The sequence below is a fragment of the Ceratotherium simum genome, chromosome 3, assembly GCF_057802395.1.
Source record: "Ceratotherium simum simum isolate JZ-2026a chromosome 3, ASM5780239v1, whole genome shotgun sequence".
Lineage (NCBI taxonomy): Eukaryota > Metazoa > Chordata > Mammalia > Perissodactyla > Rhinocerotidae > Ceratotherium > Ceratotherium simum.
In genome coordinates this window covers 54,025,175-54,049,157 of record NC_141902.1, presented here as the reverse complement: position 1 = coordinate 54,049,157, position 23,983 = coordinate 54,025,175, and the positions used below count along the sequence as shown (strand labels likewise).

General features: G+C 43.7%; 1 protein-coding gene across 1 annotated transcript in view; it reads right to left on the bottom strand.

Moving 5' to 3' along the window:
- Positions 1-3,957: 3,957 nt before the first annotated feature.
- The window catches only part of GCNT3 (glucosaminyl (N-acetyl) transferase 3, mucin type), an 82,495-nt gene continuing 62,469 nt past the window's right edge, over positions 3,958-23,983 (bottom strand). The window contains exons 4-5 of the mRNA XM_004421639.3: positions 7,710-7,836; positions 3,958-6,556 (exon numbers count right to left, since the gene is read on the bottom strand). Coding sequence (XP_004421696.1) covers positions 5,171-6,505 — 1,335 coding nt within the window. The 5' untranslated portion in view covers positions 6,506-6,556; positions 7,710-7,836 and the 3' untranslated portion in view covers positions 3,958-5,170. The remainder of the gene's footprint in view (positions 6,557-7,709; positions 7,837-23,983) is intronic.

Here is a 23,983-nt window from a genome sequence, read left to right as displayed (position 1 = left end):
CTGCCTGCACTCCTGTTACTGTGGGTGAACTACTCATGCTTCCACCAGAGATAGGCCTTTTTTCCTGTGCACTACATAATTACCCCCCTCTTCTTCATAAGGATGTCACTCTGGCAAGTCTCTTGTCTCATTCCTACATCTTCTCCTCTTTTTTTTTTTTTTTAAAGATTTATTTATTTATTTTCCCCCCAAAGCCCCAATAGATGGTTGTATGTCATAGTTGCACAGCCTTTTAGTTACCGTATGTGGGACGCAGCCTCAGCGTGGCGGGAGAAGCGGTGCGTCGGTGCGCGCCCGGGATCCGAACCCGGGCCGCCAGCATCAGAGAGCACGCACTTAACCGCTAAGCCACAGGGCCGGCCCCATCTTCTCCTCTTGACTAGATCTTTCCCATCAACCTACAAACATGCTATCACTTTTCCAATTTTTAAGACAAATTTCTCTTAACCTTCAGTTACTGTCCTGTTTTTCTCCTTCTCTTGGCTTAAAGCAAAACTCAAAAGATTTATCTATACTTGCTGAATCCAGATTTGTGCTCTTTGAGCCAGCTCCAATCATGTTCTCACCTCCACTCCACAAAAACTGATCTTATCAAGGTCACCTCCACATTGTTAAATTCAACAGTCACTCTGCATCCTCATCTTACATGATTTTCAGCAGCTTTAGGCATTGGCATCCACTCCCTTTTCCTGAATCACTTTCTCCTCTAGGCTTCCAGAACACTACACACCCAGTTTTCCTTCCACCACAATAGCTGCTCCTTCTCGACTTTCTTTTGTTGGTTCCTTCTTATCTCCCTGACCTCTGCATTTAGCAGAGCCCCAGAGCTCATGTGGGGACCTCTTTTCTGTCTATGTTCACTCCATTGGGACTCTCATCCAGTTTTTCATGGCTTTACACAATTCATAAACTGATGAACACCAGATGTGTCTCCAGTCCAGACCTTCTGAACTCAGATTCCCGTCACATTCATCTCTTCAACTCAGATGTCTAATAGGCATCTCCAGTTTTATATGTTCGAAAGCAACCTCATGATCTTCCCCTGAAAACCTACTCTTTTACAGGTTTCCTGTCTTGGTTACTGTTAACTCTGTCCTTCCAACTTATCATCAGGACCAAGTCCTTGAAGTCATTCTTGACTCCATTTCTCTCATAAACTCAATCTGTCAGCAAATCCTCAAACTGAACCTTCAAAACATTTCCAGAATCGGACCACTTTCACTACTTCTACTGCTGCTACCCCAGTCCAAGCCATTATTGCGCGTGTCCAGATTCCTGCATAGCCTCCTAAGTGGCCCCTACTCTCGTCTCCCAGTCTGTTCTCAACGCAGCAACTAGAGTCATTCTATCAAAACGTTAATCAGATCATGTCAGTCCTCTGCTTAAAAGTCGTCAACGGCCTCCTATTTCACTCAGAGGAGAAGACAAAAATCCATATAATGGCTTACAAAGGCCTTCAAGGGGACAATATACGCTTGTGCCCTGTACTCTTAACTCCTCTTCTTCCCCTCCTTTACTCTGCTCCATTTACACTAGCTTCCTTGCTGTTCCCCCAACATGGCAGGTGTGTTCCTGCTTCAGGGCCGTGCAAGTCTTTCCTCTTGGCCTAGAATGCTCTTCCTCCATTTATCCTCATGGATCATTCCTTCATCTCCTTCAGATATTTACTCAAATGTCACCTTTTCATTAGGTGCCTCCATGACCACACTATTTAAAATTTCAAGCGTCTTCCCTCCCCACCCCACCCTAACGTCTTTATCACTTCCTTCAGTTTCTCTCTAGCACTTGTCTCCTTCTAATATACATATATATTACTTATCTGTTTATAGCCAGTTTCCAAACAACATGAGCATGGGGATTTTTGTCTGTTTTGTTCACTGCCATATTCCCAGTGTCAAGAACACTGCCTGGTAAATAGTAAGAGCTTAGTTAATGTTTGTGAAATGAATGAATGAGTTATTTCATTGCTTGTCATACACTTAGGCTTCATAGAGACAGGAACCATATCTTAACCATCTTTGTAATAAATGACTGACTAAATGGAAGAAGAAGAGCTCTTCAGTTCAATTAAGGTACTTAAGGCAGGCAATATATTTAATTGTTCCTTCCGTCTTTAATCCAAATACTTGATCTCCCCAAATAAATTATGTCATCTGTTCCCAAACAAGGTTATCAACTGCCTTTTCTTCCTTTCTTAAAATATTTTCAGGGCCGGCCCCGTGGCTTAGTGGTTAAGTGCGCGCACTCTGCTGCTGGCAGCCTGGGTTCGGATCCCGGGCGCGCAGTGAAGCACCGCTTCTCCGGCCATGCTGAGGCCGCGTCCCACATACAGCAACTAGAAGGATGTGCAGCTATGACATACAGCTATCTACTGGGGCTTTGGGGGAAAAAATAAATAAATAAAATTATAAAAAAAAAAAAAAATTTTCAGGGGCCGGCCCGGTGGCACAAATGGTTAAGTGCGCGTGCTCCGCTGCAGTGGCCCAGGGTTCACCTGTTCGGATCCCAGGCGCGAACCAACGCACCACTTGGCAAGCCATGCTGTGGCAGCGTCCCATATAAAGTGGAGGAAGATGGGCACCGATGTTAGCCCAGGGCCAGTCTTCCTCAGCAAAAAGAGGAGGATTGGCAGATGTTAGCTCAGGGCCGATCTTCCTCACACAAAAAAAAAATTTTTCAGGGGCCAGCTCAGTGGCATAGTGGTTAAGTTCACACACTCCACTTCAGCGGTCTGGGGTTCGCAGGTTTGGATCCCAGGCATGGACCTACGCACTGCTTATCAAGCCATCCTGTGGCAGGTGTCCCACATATAAAGTAGAGGAAGATGGACACAGATGTTAGCCCAGGGCCAATCTTCCTCAGCAAAAAGGAGGATTGGCAACAGATGTTAGCTCAGGACTAACCTTCCTCATCAAAAAAAAAAAAAAAAAATTTCACTCCATCAAGAGAACAGCAAAGATTACAATAAGCAGAGTGTGCAACAAAAATAGTTGTTAAAACAATGCTTACCAATAGTCCACAAATCAAAAATAAAGAGGAAATTCAAACCTTGAGAGGTAATACAAACATAGTTGCTCAATTTTCCTTTCCAGAGAAAAGATAAAGAAACAGGTATGACTCAGAGGGAAGGAAAAATCAACAGATGTGTTGGTTTAATTGTTTGACTTCTAAGATACACTAAAACAAATGAGGGAGAAATTTGATCCTTCTGATATGAAGACCTTATATTAGTAAAGAGCACTTCCTACTCACCTGAATATATTTCTAGAGAAAATTTCAATGCTTGCAAAATTCCAGCAACTGCTCCCCCCAAAATGACAAGTTCACATTTTAATCTTTTTAGTTTATTTACATAAAATTTAATAATTTATTTCACATGAAAATTGACAGAGGAAGTTGACTATGAGGCCAAAGACCTGAGTTCTTTTCTCAGAACACAAGTGCTCAGGGAAGCTTTCCTGCCCACCTTCCACAGCAGCAGCACATCCCCTTCCAGCCCCCCTCAAAGGAGGACTAAGGACAGTCACAAAGGCTAGCAGGTGGAGAGGTCCATGATCGCCACTGCTGCGAGCAGACCTTACAGGGCTCATCTGCTGAGCGTATGACTATTCATCAGTCGTCTCCATGGCAGGGCCAGGAGTGAGGTGAAGAGGACTCAATATTACGGTGCAGGTAAGTTGGTGGTGGCCAAGCCCATTACCAAAGGAGTCTAACCTCACAAAAAGCAATCACTAACTTATAACTAGAAAAGTCACTGTGTCAGACACAGAGCTAACTATGTCAGAGTCTATGGGTTGCAGGGAAAGTTGATCGTGAGAGAAAACTTGATTAACTGAATCACCGTCAGAAATGAAGAAACACAGTAATGACATCATGTCATATTAATGGGAACATCATTCAAATGACACAAACTAATTTGTATATAAATCACTTTTCCAGAGTATATTATCTGCAGAAGATCAGCTGTAGTATATACAAGACATGCCTATCTTTTATATAGTAATCTTACCCATCACAGAAGAGCATGACTAACAGCCAATTGCCTTCCTATTGTCTGACAATTATCTCTGGAGCTTCATAAAAGAAACTGTTTCACTGGGTAACGTTGTGGGGGGAGGGGGGCAAATACACACACATGCGCACACACGCACACAATTGTCTCCCCACAAGGAAATGTATAAGCCACAGAACCACAAATAGTGACCCTTCCATCATATACTTAAATAATAGAGTTTTGACTCAAGAAGCCTAAACATGGAATAACCCGACTTCTGGTTTAGCTAGACAGTTCTAGTTTATTCTTGTTTCCCAACAACATTTTAATAGCACAGCCCCCACCCAACCCACTAAAATGTGTTCCAGTTTGGACAATAAATTATATAGTGACCTTACCTAAATGGGTATTATATTTGTTACAGAACGTTAAGCTTTGGCTGCGAGGCTGGCAAAATCAGTGCTGTAATTTTCCCATAAAGTTATGGGTGGTCAAATTGGTCAAACCACCCTGCCTTTTCCCTTACAGAAAAGTCACGAATCTGGCAATGTAAACAAAATAAGGAGCACTTTCAATAATAAAACAATCAGCTCTGTTCCTCTATATTCTTTTGAATTTGCTATTTATACAGCCTGCCATGAACATTTTAGAATAACGGGGATTCTCTTGCCAGCCCCCAGGGATTTTAAATGTCACCGACAGTTATGAGAAGAAGTCTCACACTTTTATTTCTGGCTTACTACACAAAAAGTAAAGGTAGGGTTTTGAATCAGGAGCTATTTATTTTTAAGTTAATAGTACAAAAGAGAAGGCCCTTTTTCCATCCAAGTCCCCCTCCCCACTACCAAGCCTAGAATTATTAGGAATGGCATCTCCACAGCATGAAAAAGCTGACAACTAACATTCAACTGACATCTCAGGTCTCCCGCCACACTTCCCTCCCTTACTCTCCCAAATAACTGATTCTTATTCTCACTCAGTGAGAAAGTCAGTGGAGAAGCTATTGAGAGAACAGTCAGTGTTCACCCAGGGCAGAAACTTGCACAGCAGCAGATCTACTTACCCACCCTGGATTCCAGAGCCCTGCTTGCCCACCCACACTGTCCCAGCATGTTCTGGGCATGTTTGCACATGTTCCTGCCCCCCACCCACCGCACCGCCCAGGCAGCAATTCTCTCACAGGGTATCTCCGAGTTCAGTCCCGTAGATGGCCTTATGACGTAAGTACTCTTCTAAGCACTGAAGAACATTATCATCCACCTTTGGGTCAAATTTGTTGGCCAACAGGTGATGGTTCTGAAGAATCCAGTGCAGGTCCCCAGTTCCATAAATACAGACAGCCCGCTGGTGGATTCCAGAGCAAGGTTCATAAGGTGCCCCCATACTGATGTTTCCCTCATGGTCCTGCCACTTGACCAGCCTGGCAATGGCAGTCATGTCAGAGATGTGAAACTTGGGGTGGTAGGGAACAGAGCCAGGCATCCATGGTGCACGGTGAAGGGTGGCCCAGAGGTGTTCATCTGGGCTATAGGTGTCTTTGACCCATTCAATCAGTTGTCGGGATTTGGGGTTTTCTAAGACATGTTGGATAAAGCCTCGAGAAGCCACAATGTAGGCATTCCCCGTGAACATAGGTAAATTATCAGGGGGAGGGTCCTTCATCTTGCCCGTTATGTGCAATGTGTCTGTCACCTCATAGTGATATTTCCAGCGAGACCTTTTGTACTCAGTAGGTATCTCTGACTCCATACTGTTCTTCCCATTCAACATCTTGAGGGCCAGGACCATCTCGGCATTGGTCTTGATAGGAAAGTCTGTCCCACATGTATTTAGGAAGTATTTCCATGGCACTGGGCTCCGGAGCAAGTCTTCCATACAGTTCAAGTCAGCCTGCACCCTGGACCAGGAGGCATAAACCACCCGAACCAGCTTACTGGCCATGAAGACGTTAGGGAAACATGAAATAATCGCCTTGACTGCCTCCTTGAAAGTTTCTGGGGACTTCTCATCCACATGGATGCAGTATATGTTCTGAGGGGCATACACAGCTCGCAGCAGCCTTTCAAAGTTTTCAATCTTCTCATGGATCACCATAGAGTACGCAATAGGGAAGTCTAACTCTTCTTTGCTCAGTGGGAACCGTATGAACTTCCTTTTGGCCTTAAAGTGCTCACAGTCTCTGGTCATGTTGAGGTAGTCAGCGTCTGTGAAAGGCTGCCGCTTCTTCTTGACCTCCAGGTTGTCCAGGAGAGCCCCTATCACTGCTTCCCGGTCCCCACGGATGATCCCGGAGCAGTTGATGGGTCTCCTTACCGGCAGCTTCAGGGACTTGTACAAGATATCCCGACAGCGCTGGCTTTGAAAATCCCTGGACTCCAGATCCACGGAATTAAAGTCACATTTCAATCTAAGAGAAAATCTCAGAGCCACAATGGCCAGCAGCATATAGCAGCCCACGGCCCACAGATAATGCTGCCGGCAGAGTTTCTTCTTCCACCAAACCATCTTCATGGGATAGGAGCTGGGTAGAGCTTGGGCACAGGGAAGGAGGAGGATGGAATCCTTGGACAGAACAAAATGCCTTCAGTTACAAACTATCCCTGAACATGCTCACAGGAACATCAAGTTCAACTCCAAAGTGATGGCAAAAATATATTTCTTCTCTAGACAAATATCCTCAGTCAAGACCTGCCTAGGAACCTCTTACACCAGCCTGCTGATGGAGGTCTATAACCTGACCCTACAAACTAGCTGAGCATCCTGGGGTCAGGATCGGGCTCCACCACCCCAGGAGAGGGATAAGAAGCAGAACTGAGCACCTGCTGACGTAGAGGGGTAATTAGTAAGAAGACCCCACCCTTCAATCCTCATTCTTCCCCCCACGCCTTACCACTCTGTTTTTAACATAGCTCTTATCTGGGGCCTAGAATTTCTGATCAGTCTATAGAGAAAATCTATGAGATTCAGACATGCAGCATCAGTTCTAGAAATCCAAAGGTCCTTATAAAAGAAAAAGTACATTTCTTGCTCTTGTTTGGCAATTTATGTATTGGGATGCTTTCACCACATATAATTCATTGGTTAGATGTGATATCTAGCCACCCTTTTAAAAAAAATGTTCTTAAGTACAAAAAATTGGATATAATCCAAAAAATGCTTCATAATCATTCACATAGACAACTCTTAGTCTGTAGAAATCTAAAATACATCTACACACGGAGACACACAGAGCTACGCATATACAATTTTTGAGTGCTTTCTATGGGCCAGCAATATTTCTTTACATTGTCTCATTTAATCTTCACAACATACCTGAAATGTACTATTATTAAACCTCCTTTATAGATAGGAAAACAGAAGCTAAATAACTTGCCAATTATCACATATATTATAAGAAGCAAATCTGGGACTCTCCTCCACTACCCCTTCCCCCTAATATTTTTGTCTGTAAGCCTAACACTTGTTCCTCCAAACCACAGCTACCTTTTAAATACAACATAGGGTACTGAGTACCATCCAAGAAAATCAGATACTATAGGGAAAAAAAAAATCCCTAAAAGGAGAGAAAGAGACACAAAATGTGATACATCCTTCCAGCAATGATTGTTTTCCCTTATTGCATTCTCTTTCTAAACATAAGATTGTATCCTCTTTAGTAACAGCTTTCATGGGAATCTAGAAGGAAGAAAAAATGAAAAATTAAGAAAATTCTCACCTTTAATAGCCTCTTTCCTGCTTAGGGAAGATCTCTCGTCAGAGTGTGTTTCTATTTCCAAGGGAAGATTGGTTGGGTTCCATGGAAGCCAATGTGCACACCATATCCCCTGGTCTTCTTTTAGCCCCTACAAAATATATTTTCTGATATTCACAGGATGTCCGAGAAACTGTCTCAGGCTCTTCCTTAATCCCTGGAGAGTAGCGAGCAGCAGGTGGCTCTATCACTCACCTTTCAGCTTCCTGCCCTCAGATGAAAGAACAAGCTCAGATATAACACTCAGGAGCAAATTGTCAAGAACGAGTCATTCAGGGAGGTGAGCGAGACAGGGAAAAAAAATGCTGCCGATACGCCGATATCTGAGAAGGCAAGCAGGTATTTCAACCAGAACAGCCCAGTCTGTATCTCTGCTCTCCTGCCACAAAACCATTCATAAACACCTGTCAAAGCTCATACAAAAACCCGAAAGCTTTTTTCACCTTAACAAGGAACCATAGAAACACACAGATATGCCCCTGCCTTCTACTGGCCTGAGTCCAAGTGTCACTCCTCTATGTTCCCTCAACATGACAAGACTGAGCAATAAAAATTCCCTTCAAGGACTGTTTTTTTTTTACTCAAAAAAAAAAAGTCAATGAAAACCACAGTTTACTCTTCAAATGGCAACTACTGCAACTACTGAAAAAAATCCATTTGCCTGACTTTCCGTGACTGTTCCTCTGTAGGTTGTAGAAATATGCACACGGTTCCAGACTGTAGATCTCCCTCACTAATGTCTGTGAGCCTACGGGTCTTGGCAGTCTGAAGAATGGATAACACCATATGCGCCTGGACTTGAGTGAGAGCCCCATGGGACGGGTTTGGCAATACAGTGTGGAAAACGCCTTCTTCAAAGCCGCTGACGTCCTTTGCCACTGTTTTCCTCCCCATGCCCCCACGCCCAAACCACCCCTCCCCAAATGTAGCATTCCTGGCCAAATATTTGAAATAGCAAGTTTAATATAAAGAACTTAAGTAGATATCAAGTTGTTAAATAACTAAAAAGGGCTGGAGGTGGGGGGTTTAGACGACACTAAATTATTAGGGAAGTAGCTAGTACTCCTAGGCTGAAGGAATGAAGATTTGGGAATTATTAAGTTTAGAATTCGGGAGGAGGGGTGCCAACAAGCTGAAACTCAGACGTCTGAGACGGGGACACGACTCAGATGGTGCTGGGGTCTCTGAGCTCAGAGGAGGGCCCCAGGCCGAGACCCAGACCTCTTATAAGGCGGCTGGTGTCTCTGTTCTCCGTTACTGTAGAGTGGATTTAACGCAGCTCCATAAAGGAACCACCACCGCGAGGTAACGGACTGACGTTGACATGGCGACGCTCACAGGAGCAGGAAGTAGACAGGAAGCAAACAGGACGGCCCGCGCCAGCCTGGCGGTCTCCCTCCAGCGCCCCCTCTTGGCAGAGCCTAATAGGAGGCCCCTGGAAAAACACAAAACATGGTTTGCAGAGTCTCCCTTCTGGCGTGGCAAAGCTGAGTCCAGCGGGGTGGGCTTCATCTGAAGACAAAGGCATATTAACGCAGATCAGTGTTGTCTTCCTACAAGGATTGTTTACGTAGCCCCCAATATAACGTAGGGAATTTAGGTCTTTTCTGTTTTTGGACCTCCTCTGCCTGTTGCTGACTCTACATGAAGACAGGCCAATGGCAGGGAGCCATCTAGAGTCATCTGCACCCCCACTTTTATGGCCCCACTCCACCGGCCTCTGTCTTCTGCCAGCTTCAGTCACTCAGATTCTGAGTGACTCTCTGTTGTTGAGCTGTAAAATCTCTGAGACAAAAATGATTAAAGGATAAACACTTGCTCTAGTACCTGAATCTAGAAAAATCTCTCCAATTTCTTGATATCTGACTTTTCTTTGATGGCTCCCTCAGAGTCCCACCTGCTTTCCCATAAAAAATCACATCATTGAGTCTCTCAATAAAGAGAAAGTATTTTGAATATTTTTTAAGGTAACCAAAATAGGTATCTACTCATAATTGTTAAATATATGATAATATAACATTAACGAATTGTGGATATATATTGTTAAGATAATCTATGTATTAGGAACACCAAGTGGGTAGTAGTTATGGGCACCCCTGGGCTTTGGCAGGACAGAGCTACGTCTGAATCCTGGCTTTGCCACTTTCTAGCTGGGTGACCTTGGGCAAACTCTGTAATCTCTGTGCTTCAGCGACTTCTTTTGTGTAATTGGGGCTAATACTTATTTTATAGGATTGTTGTGAAGCTTAAACAAGATAACACATATGAGGGACCTGGCTTAATAGCTGGCATATGTAGCACCTCAATGAAGGTTATTGTTATGTAGGCTCCAGTGCCAGCCCACAAAGATCCTATTTTACTCACAGAATAGCTCAAAGAGGGTACAAATAGCATTCTTGAACTCTGGACCAAGCAAAAGTATTGATGCTGGTGATGTGGCCAGATGGGTAAACCAAGGAAAAGACCTAGTATTGTCTTCTCTGTGCTCCAGAAAGAGACCCAGTTGTAAATGGTCACCGTTACCACTGCAGAGACTGGGGATGAGCTGCAGCTGATCCCAGGGAATTGCAGCAGAGGGAACAGAATGGGGCACAGGAAGATTGGGAGCCAGGCCACCCGTAGAGATCAGGTGGGCATTCGGAAAGATGGTCAGCGGGTTCCACACCTTAACTCCATGCTGGCCTTGAAGAGCAGATGGGGCACTGGCAAGAGAGAGGAAGGGCCTGGTCCCAGCATGCCTGAGAAACCAGGAAAGTTTCATGGCAGAAACCCAGACCCGGGATATGAGGCCCTTCCTTACGGTTTCTTTTACCCTTCCTGATGCCCAGTGGCAGAGCCAGATGAGCCTGGAGGCAAATGTACCCAAGAGTCCAGGATTACATGAAGATATTTAGAAGTCCCAAGCACGGAAAATGATGAGCACTCACCTCCATCAAGTATCCGAAATAAAAGCAACATTAAACCAGATAATGGGTATGAGGAAGTCCAACACAGCTCTGAGTTTTCCCACAATGGCTACCGCTATGGTGCTGTTTATGAAATAGCAAACTCTTCCCACTCAAGCCCACAATCCTTTTCTCCTAATCATGAGTTTAGCCTGCCTATTAGGTAAAAGCTTTGCCTGCATCCCCTGAGTTTTGAATTATAAAGTCTTGTATGTTTGTGGGAGGGTCTCAGAGTTCCAGCAGTGGGGAACAGAGAAACTAAGCCAGGCTCACCTGGGTATATCTGGAATAATTCACTGGAGTTTAGTGTTAACTTCGATGGAGGTTCCAGGGACCCTACAGTCCCAACAATAGGGGCAGAGGAGGGCCCAGGCAGCAGGGATCCAACCATTTCAAGCTGAATTTACAAATTGGCAAATGCACCCTTTTACTTATTTTATTATGGTAGCGTTTCCCTCTGGTAAGTGTCAGCTTTGTCCTCTCATTAGACTGGAAGCTCCTGGAAGCCATGTTCTATACCCGTCAGCACCCAACACAGCAGACATTAGCAGAATTCCAAGGCTGGCCAGGAGAGAAAGGTTGTGTGCGATCATGGATGGCAAGGGCGGCCACTGAGCAACAAAGAAGAGACCATGAGGCAGAGAGGCAGGAAGCGAGAATAGATAAACAGGCACAGGCCAAGTTAATGTGTTACTGGATGGGCTGGAGCTGGGGTTTGAAAGAGACTGAAGGTACTGAGGAAGATAGGGCGGGGGTGCTTTGAACCTTAAACTTATTTAATGTTCTGTGTCAGTGGGCTCTTGGCCAAGATGGGGCTATGATCTCTGGGCACAGAGAAGTGGTTAAAACACCCAATAAGATCAACCTTGTCTCCCATCTGGGTTGTAAAATGACGCTCATGCTCAGCTGCACGTTGCTGGCTGGAAGGGCGCTCTCGGGTCCCTCCTAGAGCTCCATTTCCTCTAGGCACCCAATGCCATCCCTCCCCGGGGACACGCTCCACGTGAGCTGCAGTGACAGAGGAGAGAGATTCAAGAAAGAAAAAAAAAAAAGAAAGAAACCCCATAGAACTCAATAAGTACTTAGTCACTGAATCTTCCCAGGTGAAATAATCCAACTTGCTCCTTTCTACTCATGTTCCCAAGACAGACCATTTGCTAAATTGTAAAGGACACCTCAAGTCCTTACTGCCCCCCGCCCACACACACATACACACATCTTTGGGTGGTGCTCCGCTCTCTACCAAGGCCGGGCTGCCTGTTCCTCAGCACCATAGATGGGGAGGGCAATAACAACCATGGTTTTTCTATCCCCCCACCTCACGAACTAGTCTAAATGCACTTGTCCTCATCGTGGTGTCATGAACTCGAGGGCAGGGACCTCCCCACAGCAGCCAACACGAGAACGCGCAGAGGGTAGATTCACCATGAATGTTTCCTGAATGAACAGCTACCACCGTGTCCCCGGGAGGGTCCCCTAAGTACTGGAGTCTTGGCACCATGGCTTACTAGTAGTTACTGGAATTAATGCATAGAGGCGCCCTGAAGTAAGCTCAACACAGAAATAGAACGCCACAGAGCTGAAGCTAACTGAAATCCAGACAGCATTAAAGGGGTCAATTTTTCTTAGGAAACTTTCTCGGAAGTAACCTTCCAAAAATGAGATTTGGAGGCGTGTTAAGAATGAGATTAAGGTAACTCCTATTGTGTAATTAGCAGATAACCTTCGAAATGGAACCAATAAAAAATGGTACGTAACATGGCAGTGTTTCATTCATTCAGTCTATTTCATACCTGTTGATTGAGGAAGCTGCTAAGTCTGAAATGCTAGAGATACAAACTTCATTAAGACAGTCCCTACTGTCAAGGAGCTCATAGTCTTCTATGGGAGAAATATTTGAAAATAGATTATAATGCCATGTGTAAGTACAAAAAGAGATATGCACTGGGTATAATGGAAGCCCAGAGGTTGAAACTAAAAAGGGAACAGTTAGAAATACAAGTGCAAACAAATAAGTGTGGATCTTAATGAAATCTAAAAGAAGAAGATTAGGAGTTTGTCTGGATGCCTCCTACCTTGTCTAGGAAAGGATCTTGGCTGGTGGCTACAAAAGTAACAGATACATGGGTTAAAGAAAATGCCCCCTGAGAGCAGCAGCCATTTGGAAAAAGAAAGTTAGATCCCCACTCCACACTATAAACACAGATACATTTCAGATTTAAATTTTAAAAAAAGACATTTCTAAAATTTCCAGAAAATATATGAAATATTTGATACCTAGGTTGGGAAGTCTCTTTAATATTACACCAAGAACAGAAAATTACAAAGAAAAAAGAGACAGATTTAACTATGTGGAAGCCATAAACAAAAATATAATTGAAAGTGTGAAATGGTACTTCTGGGAAAGCTCCTTAAAAGGGGGCTAAGCCGCTCTTCTCTTCCTTCTTTCATTATCATGAATGTAGTTGTAATGGTTGGAGCTCCTGCAGCTATTTAGGACCTTGAGGCAACATTGAGAATGGAAGTGATGAGCTAAAAGATAGTAATACCATGGAGCCACTTCACCAGTTCTGGACTGCCCACCCACTTCTGGGCTTCATTTATATGACAGAAGAATTAATTTTTACTTTATTTAGCCATGACTTTTTCAGGTCTCTGACATAAGCATTATTCTCAAATGGCTAACTCATATGGAAGCTATTTCCTAATTCAGGGAAATTTAAAATCATAAGTATGAAAAAGGCACATGGTTCAGGGGAGTCAAGAAGCTGGTCTGAAGCCTGCAGAGTAGAGAACAGAAGCTCTAATTCCCATTCTTTCTACCACCACCATCATCTTTTGTTTCTTATTTAAAAACACATTTCAGGGCCGGCCCCGTGGCTTAACGGTTAAGTGCGTGCGTTCCACTGCTGGCGGCCCGGGTTTGGATCCCAGGCGCGCACCGACGCACTGCTTGTCTGGCCACGCTGGGGCCGCGTCCCACATACAGCAACTAGAAGGATATGCAGCTATGACATACAACTATCTACTGGGGCTTTGGGGAGAAAATTAATTAATTAATTAAAAATAAATAAAAACACATTTCAGAAAAGAGTCTGCAAAGGAATGTACTAAGAGTTAACCCACATTCTGGGTTGTACGATTACTGCTGGATTTCAGTCTCTCCTTTTGTCTCATCAGTTTTCTAATTCATCAAGAATGCACATCATTACGTATTTTTTAATTTTTTTAAAAAATTATTTTAGAATCATCTTAGGAAACAAAACAAGACAGTGCTCTCTTTGATTGCAGAAGTCAACCATGCTTTTTCTTTATTTCACTTCTTTGCAGGCCTGTGTGAACAGATCTAGTCTTTTACTGGGGAAATTTTACTGGGGAAATTAGGATTGTGTGTGTGTGCATCTATGTCTAACTGGATCCTGGTAGAAATACCTTTCTAAGAATGTGAAATTGCATGTTTTTATAATGAGAGCAATATAATTTAAACAAGATAATTCAAATACTTGCATCACGTAACACAGAACATCACTTCACTGGCTCAAGTTATCTTTTAAAGGAAAATGACCACCATGCCAACTACTATATGCAAATATAAAGATGGATTCAATGACAAAACAATATGCAATACATTTTAGTTATATTTTCTTGATCTTAAAAAAACAAAACAAATACAAAAAAGCTACTGGCTCTTCATGCCATCCTTTTTGGTAGCAAATGAGGAAAATATTTCTAGGGCCCCCTCTGTGCTGTCCTAGCCCACAAGGTCTTATCAACTGCATACACTCTGGGCCCCTGGAGAATTCCAGTGTGTAGTTATGGTCATTGCCAGCTGGCAGGCGTGGATCATTGAGACATCGTGCTGGGTGCTGGGCCCTGGGCAGAGACCGTCTCTACCTTCCTAGGTGGGCAGCAGCAGGAAAGGTGAGGAGGGGGAGCACAGGCCTGTGAGAACGAGGGGAGAGTCTGACTTCTCTCCCACCCACACTTACCGGTCAGGAAGGCACAGAGTGCATACCTGAACAGGTGAGAAGCCAAACAGACGGGACTCGGTCCTCAGTACCTCCCAGCCCTCAAATACTGTAGTTCCAGGTCATTAGAGATGAGCCTCGCCTTGAGGGATGCTTCCTGCCCCAGCCCTGGCCAGGGGAAGTCGGCAGCTACAGCTGGCGTTCCGCCTGGGTGTGTACCTGCTTCAGATCATTGACGGTGGACTCGAGCCCATGGTGGAATTCAAGAACCTGAGTGAAAATTCTAGCTCCCTTTATCCTTGGGAAGCCCCTGGATCCTGTCCTTGCCTCTGTCATCTCATCTGTAACCTGAGTATACTAATGGGTATGCCTTGGTAAACAATTCCCATGCAAGTGGGACCACGTAGGAGCTCATAGTTTAGTAGGGAAGAGGAACAAACAAGTAGTAACAAAAAAGTGAGAAAAGTTCCAAGGGCACCTGTAACAAGTAGACCTCAAGCTGTGTGGGAAGGGGGAATTCCTGGAAGACATCTTGGAGGAGGTGGCATTTAGGCTAATACCTGACAGGTGAACAGATCAGTCAGGCAAATAGTAGGGTTCCAAGAAACAGCCAGGGTGAAGGTCCAGCTGAGTTGCCACATCCTCCAGATCACGGTACCTGTCCTTGCCCCACTATGTGCTTAGGTATTTCTCCTGCTTTCCTGTCAGTACCTGGAACTAACCAGGCTCTCCCCCACCTCTGGACTTTGACTCAGGCTGTTCCCTCCACCCAGAGAGAATGCCCACCCCTGCCTGCTCTAGGTCTCAGCTTGGCTATGACTTCCCCTGGGCAGCCTCCCCTGACCCTCTAGCCTGGGTTGGAGGCCCCTTTTCCTTGTCCTTGTAATATCCTGAAACACTCCCTCGTCATGGCGTTTCCCACACTCTATCCTCCACTCTGTTGTCGATTCTTTCTGCACAGTACAAGGAAGTATGGTTCTTTGTCCGCCTTTTAATCCCTAGTGCCTCGCAAATAACAACAACCAACATATACTGACACTTATTGTGTGCCAGGCACTGTTCTAAGCACTTTAAGTTTAATCCCCATGACACATCCTATAAGGTACAGGATAACCTGAGTAACCTACTCAAGATGATACAATTAGTAGATGGCAGGGCCAGAATTTGTACCCTGGCAGTCTGACCCCGCTCCCACCCGCTTATCCACTCCACTCCGCTCCCACTGCCCATATCAAGAGTACACGATTTCTAGGCAGGCCACCTCTCCTGGTATAATTCTAGATCAACCTCTACTCTTCCCTGGCTGGGAAGCCACCTGGGGTGCAGCCTCTCTCTTCCTTGGACTTCAGTTTCTCCACCCATAACAGGAGAGAGTGGATCACGTGTAAGGGAAGAAAGGAACTTGCCCAAGATAAGAGCTCCACGCCCTGTGACGGGTTCGCACTCAGTAATCCAGCCTCTGAGTCAGTTTGCTTAACCTCACGCTCATTGCCTGAAGTGCACAGTGAATGTTTGCAGAGTGAGCGAGCGAGTGGATGAACCCTGCCCAGCTCTGAAGGGAGGCAGGGTTCCTGGAATCTAAGAGATATTAATCTAGCACCTTCTGACTGACTCGTGGTATCCTTGCAGGAAACTTCCAGAAGAACTGTATTATATTTTATAATCTTGCCCCTTTGAAACTTGCTTTTTCTCTTTACAATACATATATTGAAAGTCATTCCACATTAGTGTATTTTTTATCATTGGAAATGAAGTTATTTCTAATGCATTTCTAATTACAAAAATGGCCTTAAAAATTATATATACATCTTTGTGTATTTGTACAGCTATTTTTATAGAATTATTAGAAGTATAATTTCTGGGTCAAAGACTATGTAACTTTATACATTTTTCATTGGCACTACCCAAAAAGTTTTACCCACTTACTGTGAAAGTACCTGGTATTGTCCCGTTTTTGTCTTTTCCACAATCAATAGATGAAAAATGATATCCCACTATGGTTTTCATCTATGTTTCTTTGATTATCAGTAAGCTTCAACCTCTTTTCATATGTTTTTGGCCATTTGCCTTTCTTAAATTTCTTTCCTGATTTTTCTACCCATTTATCTATTGGACTGTTAGTTTTTCTTATTAATTTGTAAGAGCTCTTTGAATTTATCAATTGTTTGTCCTTCATTCTGGTTTTGTGGCTTTTTCATCCTAGCGTGTTGTTTGACTTTGACTACGGTATGAGGTTCTTTCCTAGGTGCAACACTCGATACATAGAAGTTTGCAATTATTTTATGTAGTCAAACTTATCTATATTTTCCTTTTGGCTCCTGAGTTCCATATAATTCTGAGAAAGCCCATTTTCACTCCAGAGTCATACAGATATTCACTCACACTTTCTTTTAATAATTTTTATGAGTTTTTTACCTTTAAAATTTGAATCCATCTGGAATACATTTTGAAATATGGAATAAAGTAGGGAAGGCAATGATTATGCTAGGAACAAACAGCTATGCTTTGAAATACAGCTTTTAACCTTTTGGCTTGGCACTTCAGGAAAATACCAGTGAGTAGGGGGCAGCGGGGGAATGGGGACCTAAGGAAACTGAGCTGCCCCCTGGAAGAGGAGGTGTCATTAACTTCCAAAAATACATTTGATTTGGGATATGTAAACATCAGTCAGATTTTGAAAAACTACACAATGCTGGTGAATTTGTGGGGGAAATCAAAATCTAATTTATAAAAAAGAAAGCAAACAAGCCAAATCTTAATTGCTATTACACACGGGATTTATTACTTCTATTAGGAAGCATCTAATCTTGGCCACATTCTGAGTGGCCGAGTCCACCTACCTCGGGTGCTATTTAAATAAGATACTCTTGTGGGCTCTAATCAAGTTCCCATTCACAAGCAAGCAGATACGATACGTATCGTGGTCTGTGCAACTGTGCAAAGATAAATGGCACCTAACGCCAAGCTGATCCGATTAGATGTGTGGGGGAAAAAATTTTAAATTCAGAGACTAACTCACTTGTTGGTTCTCTGTGGGAGAACCAAAAAAAAGAGGAGAGATTAGAAGGCGTTGTTCATGAAGGACGACGGAAGTGCCACTGGGAGGCCAGACAGCTGGAAGAAAGTGGAAATACACGGTGAACAGCAAACAGAATTAACTATGGAAGTATCAGGAAAACCAGCCACACAATCAAATGAGTGGCAGAATAAGGAAGCCCGTGTGGTTAAAGCAGGCAGGATACTAATGCCAAAGGAAAGCAAATCAGGACTGCTCTGGAAAGTATTGGCTGAGGCCAGAAAAGCTTGGATTAATTGGCACCCCCTTCTCCATGCCCATTAATAGAAACATTTTCTTCCTGGTACTTTGCAATGGAAATGAAGGGGGATTAGGATAATGTCTAGGATTTATGCACAAAGTCAGTTTCCAGGGACTGTCCAGGACACAGTCATACTGATTACCAACCTCTTTCAAGACATGCCTCTCTCTCATTGTGTGACTTTAATCGGCTACATGGCTTTTCTGGGCCTCAGTTTCCTCACTGTAGAAACCCTAACCCTAATCCCTAACCCTGAATCTGAAAGACAAGCTCTTTCAATTCAGAAGTCTTATGATCCTATTGCCTGGCATCTTTGAGCTGGCAGCAACATGTCAGAGCCATGGTTCAAGAATCTTTATTTGGCGGCAGAGCTCACCAGGTTTGGAAGGAAGGAGCAGTAGTCTGGAAGTGAGTAGGCCCGCTGGGAAGATATTGCAGTGGTCCAACTGGACATGATGAGGGCCCAACCAGGTCAGTGACAATGGGGATAAGAGGAGAGGGCAGTGACAGACAGGAGGAACTTAACAGCACCACAGAGATAGATCTGAGACGGTTTAGAAATCAAATCTGAAAGCTAGGAGCCTTCTGACCCCAAGTTCACAATGGCAACCCCAGGTCATGCCAGCCTGGAAAAGTCAATCATGCTAAAGCATCATTTTCACAAAAGTTCAAAACAAGACTCTTCACAAAGACACATGCATCAAAAACTTACTCGACTCAGTAATTAATGACAGAAGCAAAAAGATGATAAACCTGGTTCAAAGAGCACCTTGAGAAACTGGATATCTGTAGACGTTTATAAAAAAATGTTAGACTGAGGGGCCAGCCTCGTGGCGTAGCAGTTAAGTGCGCGCACTCCGCTGCTGGCGGCCCAGGTTCGGATCCCGGGTGCACACCGACGCACCGCTTGTCAGGCCACACTGTGGCGGCATCCCACATAAAGTAGAGGAAGATGGGTATGGATGTTAGCCCAGGACCGGTCTTCCTCAGCAAAAAAGAGGAGGATTAGCATGGATGTTAGCTCAGGGCTGATCTTTCTCACACACATAAAAAATGTTAGACTGAAGGGCCTAGGTTAGATACAAAACTGCTTAATGCCCTACAAGATGATACAAAACCACAATGTTTCGGATCTCTCTCCTACTGGGCAGAAATTACTGCATCTCTACAAAACAAGATCTGCAAATTCCCAAGGAACTTGACTGAGTCTGAGACCTTAACAGCAAATAGCAAAGTCAAACAATGCTCATTCTTCTAAATCAGTGGTTCTCAACCAGGGCTAATTGTGCCACCCGGGGGACATTTGGCATTACATGGAGACATTTTTGGCCAGAACTCAGCAACTCGGGGTAGGCAGTGGGGAGAGAGGACATCTAGAGTAGAGGCCAGGGCCGGCCCTGTGGCTTGGTGGTTAAGTGCGCGCGCTGCGATGCTGGTGGCCCGGGTTCGGATCCCGGGTGCGCATCGAGGCACCACTTCTCCGTTCATCCTGAGGCCGAGTCCCGCATACAGCAACTAGAAGGATGTGCAGCTACAACATACAACTATCCACTGGGGCTTTGGGGGGAAAAAATAAAATAAATAAAATCTTTAGAGTAGAGGCCAGCGATGCTGCTAAACATCCTCCAGTGGACAGGACAGCCCCACCTAAAATGTCAATAGTGTGAAGGGTGAGAAGCCCTGCCCTAGATAATCAACTAACCCTTGGGTGAGCTTATTAAAAAATGCCCTTAAATACAATGTCTTCATTGCAAGGATATGCTGCCCGTTTTTTTCTTATTTCCAAGTTTTAAATAATTTTTCTTAATGGTAACAGTCAACCATCTGCATTTGAAAGAAAGTAGACTTCTCTTTTTTACAAATATTTCATCTGAGTATTTTTAAAAGGTTTTCTACTCAACCCAAGGACATCAGAAAAATTCAATTACACAGAACACCCCTCCCCAGTTACTGAGCATTTGTCTTGTTAAGATCTTACCACAGTTGCCGTTCAAAGACTATGGGATTTTTCCAGGGAGCATAAAAGTGCCATAAATTATTTAAAAAACAAGAATATTCAACTAAAAAAAACCAAAACCAAAAAGATGTTCTGGTATAATTGGGGAGAAGCTGGCAGAAGGGCAGAGGTCACAGGAAGGACAGAACTGGGAGAAGACAGATGCCAACAACCACCTCTGCCAATCCAGTCTGAACACATCATCTTTCCTCCTATTCCCGCTCTGGCCTTATGGTTCCAAATCACTGCCAAGGCCACCATCCACCCAGGCCTGACTTTGCCATGATGTCTTAGGTTCCTCTTCTTTCTTTCCCTTCTGTGTGAATTCTCATTCTGTAAAACACTGATGGAGCAATTATTGGCAGGCACTGAGTATATACAGAGAAAAACTGTCTTTCAGCTGCTTGCCAAGGCCCTCGGATTCCTCCTTGATTAGCTCCCCATCCTCGCCACTTTCCTTTCTTGCCTTGGTTCCGGTTCTGCAGCCACAGCTGCTTAACTTATTCCCCTGCCACAATTTAGTCTCTGTTTTTAGATTACGGCTCTGAAGCACAGCTCTGCCCATGTAACTCTCCTGCTAAAGACAAATCCCCAAGAGCTTCCCTTGCATGGGCTCAGAGAATAAAATCCAGACACCTCCACTCAGCAGACTCCTTCACACTTAACTCCCAGGCTACCTGGCTCAAGGATACTGTCGCCAACAGCAACCTGCACAGCTCCCAGGCCAGAGGACAGGCTTTCCCACCCCCGTGCCTTTCTTGCATCCTCATTTTTGACAACTCCCTCTTCTACAGGTATCAAAAGGCATCAACCAATGTATCTGTCATGCTAAATATTTACCGGCCCCAAAATAAATTTTCCTAGCTTGAGAACACAATTTATGATCATCTACAGCATGTCTTCTGTGACACACTTTTAATAGATTTTTTGTTGCTTTTTCACTTATAAATGAATTTTGTTACTTTTATACATTTAAAGGTATAAGTTTAAAAACCTAAATTTGAAGCAACAAGTTTTTTGGAAAAAAGATTCCTCAAGGGAAGCAAGTGCTATATTCTTTTTACGATATCCTCACAAAGAATATTTATCATTCGTTCAACCTGCGCTGGACACAAGGATATTCTTGGTGGACCAAACGTGGACCCTCACCTCAAAGAATTTAACAGCCTGCTGGAGAATACAGACATAGGACCGTGTGTTAAGTGCTCTGATAAGGTGTTTTGGAAGCAAATATGTGGGTCGGGAGCGCTCCTGAAAGAGGTCATATCTAAGCTGAGACTTGATATTTACACCTCTTTTTTCTCATTTTATAAGCAGAAAGCTTAAATAGCAGGATTGCCTGATTCCAAACCTGAACGTCCCTTAGCACTTGTCACAATGAGGTCTAGACAGTCATTTAATCTTGTGCCTGCACCCCACCCACATCACTACTCTGGCCTGCCACCTTCATGCAGATCAAGACCGTACCTTACTCATTATGTATCCCCAGGACCAAGGATTGTGACTAGTATTTGTGCCCAACAAATGTCTTTGGAATGGAATGGATAGAATGGAACAAAATGGAAATAAAATATTTTTTTAATTACTGAATATCCTCATGCAGCTGCAAGACAAATCACCTGGTTATACTGATGAGCAAATTCAAGTCATGTCTGATCAGTTCAGTCCAATCATTGCCTTTACTTCCTTAAATGCTAGGCATTTAACCTTTCTTCTCTCATTTTGGGAAAAAACCATAAAATGCCCCAAAGCCAGTTCTCAGACAAGGATGACTTGTACCTGTGCAAAGTAAACAAGGAAGTCTCAGCCACAAGTGTCCTGATCATTCTGGTGAACCATCGTTTTCCTCTACCTACACAAGGCAGGCAAGAAAGTCTCACAAAAGGGAACAGTATTAAGACAAGGGGAAATTTAAGTCAAGTCTGAAGCAATAGTTTAAATGCATTTGAAATGTATCAGCTTGGACTAGTCGTAATACATAAATAGGACTATCTTGGTCTGGTTGACCGGGTAGATCTTCAGACCAGGTGGGAATCTATCCTGTGTCGGCTCTGGCTGTGATTCTCCTAAGACTGAGGGTGAAGGAGGCAAATGCATCTCAACACAGAGATGACAACACAACCGGAAACATCTCACTTAGAAGCTTAAAACCACTTTTCATGTCTTTTCCTAATCATCACATTTCTTCAAATCTAAGACGCTGTTGATCATAAGATGCATCATTATTTCCTAAGCCACTAAGGAAGGACAAATGCTGCCAGCCAAAGCTGGACACAGAGCTTTCTGGTCATTTAGAATGTTTACTTTAGGCTCTTTGAAAGAGCTCCTTCAGACTTATTTAGACACAAATGACCTATAACCTGTGCTCATGATCTACTCTCCTAACTTTCAGCATCAATGGGGTAATTCTGAGGATGTTGAAGAACCCTGGGATTCATATTTGGCTACATTTGTAGTTTTGTTTTTGGCTCAACTGAATCACCTGTCTCTGGAAATTGAGCATCTGCTGTTCAAACTCAATAGGAAGTTTTTCTAAGAAATTAATGATCAACTCCTTAACGATAGTTCAACGTGATGTGTGAATCAGTCACATAGACATGTCATGGCTTTGAAATTTGTTCTGATGAATTTGGCAATTCTTCCTGCCTTCAGATGCACTGCTTGGCCTGGGAAAGTATCAATAATAAAGTACAGGTTTTTATGGCCTCATAGCTAACTTCCTTTCTTATCTCTCATAAAATATACTTTGTTGGTGGCTTTACAAGAAAATGTAGGATTTAGCTCATGCCTCCAACAATGAACATTTGCTTCTCTTATCGTTTATGCTCTATTGTACTTTTTGTTTTAATGCCATATCATAAAGTGATTTTTTTTGTGTGTGTGAGGAAGATCAGCCCTGAGCTAACATCCGTGCTAATCCTCCTCTTTTTGCTGAGGAAGACCAGCTCTGAGCTAACATCTATTGCCAATCCTCCTCCTTTTTTTTTTGTTCCCCAAAGCCCCAGTAGATAGTTGTATGTCATAACTGCACATCCTTCTAGTTGCTGTATGTGGGACGCGGCCTCAGCATGGCTGGAGAAGCTGTGCGTCGGTGGGCACCCGGATCCGAACCCGGGCCGCCAGTAGCGGAGCGCGAGCACTTAACTACTAAGCCATGGGGACGGCCCTAAAGTGATCTTTTTTTAATGGCTCTCGCCAACTCCTAATTTGGGTCTCTTGCTCACCTCATATCCCCACTGCCTTCTATCCGGAATACTCAGGCCCTCTACCCGTAGGAATTGATCTTACTCTAGTAGCCCCTGTCCTCTATTTGCTGTATGTTTTCCAGAGTCTGAGGCTGGAACCACACTTCAGAGTGTATGTGAAGTGGGGACTGCTGTGGCTCATGGCTCACAGGATATTCGGTGATACTCATTATTACCCCCAATCTTTCAGGGTAGACCTCACAGTTGTAATTTTCAGGCACTCCAGTCTCTTCTCTTAACAGTCCAGCAGGGAACAACACAGAGAAATAATAGTTCTGAGACAATACAGTATAAATCCCAAAGGAGGAAAAGAATCTGTCTCCCAATTGTCTCCTACTTTGCAACGTACCTCCCTCTCACAATGTAGCCAATAGCTCACAGTAATATGCAAAGCAGCTGTAGTTCTTTTTCTTTGGTCCCTGCTTTCCAAAAGGAGCATAATTCCATTAGGATAATGTCCTGTCTCGCAAATTTGAAAGTCAAAGCTTCCAGATTTTTACCACAAGAGCGTGATTACATTTTAATCCAATATCTTCTCTATATTTTCTGAGGGTGTGTTTAGAGGGCGAGGTGAAGGAAGATCGTTTTATTATTCTAGTTACACATTATTTGAGTAGTTAGACCATATTATTGCAATTTTAAGGTTTTTGATACTGTTCTGTTAGGATATTTATTTATTTATTTATTTCCCCCAAAGCCCCAGTAGATAGTTGTATGTCATAGTTGCACATCCTTCTAGTTGCTGTACGTGGGACACGGCCTCAGCA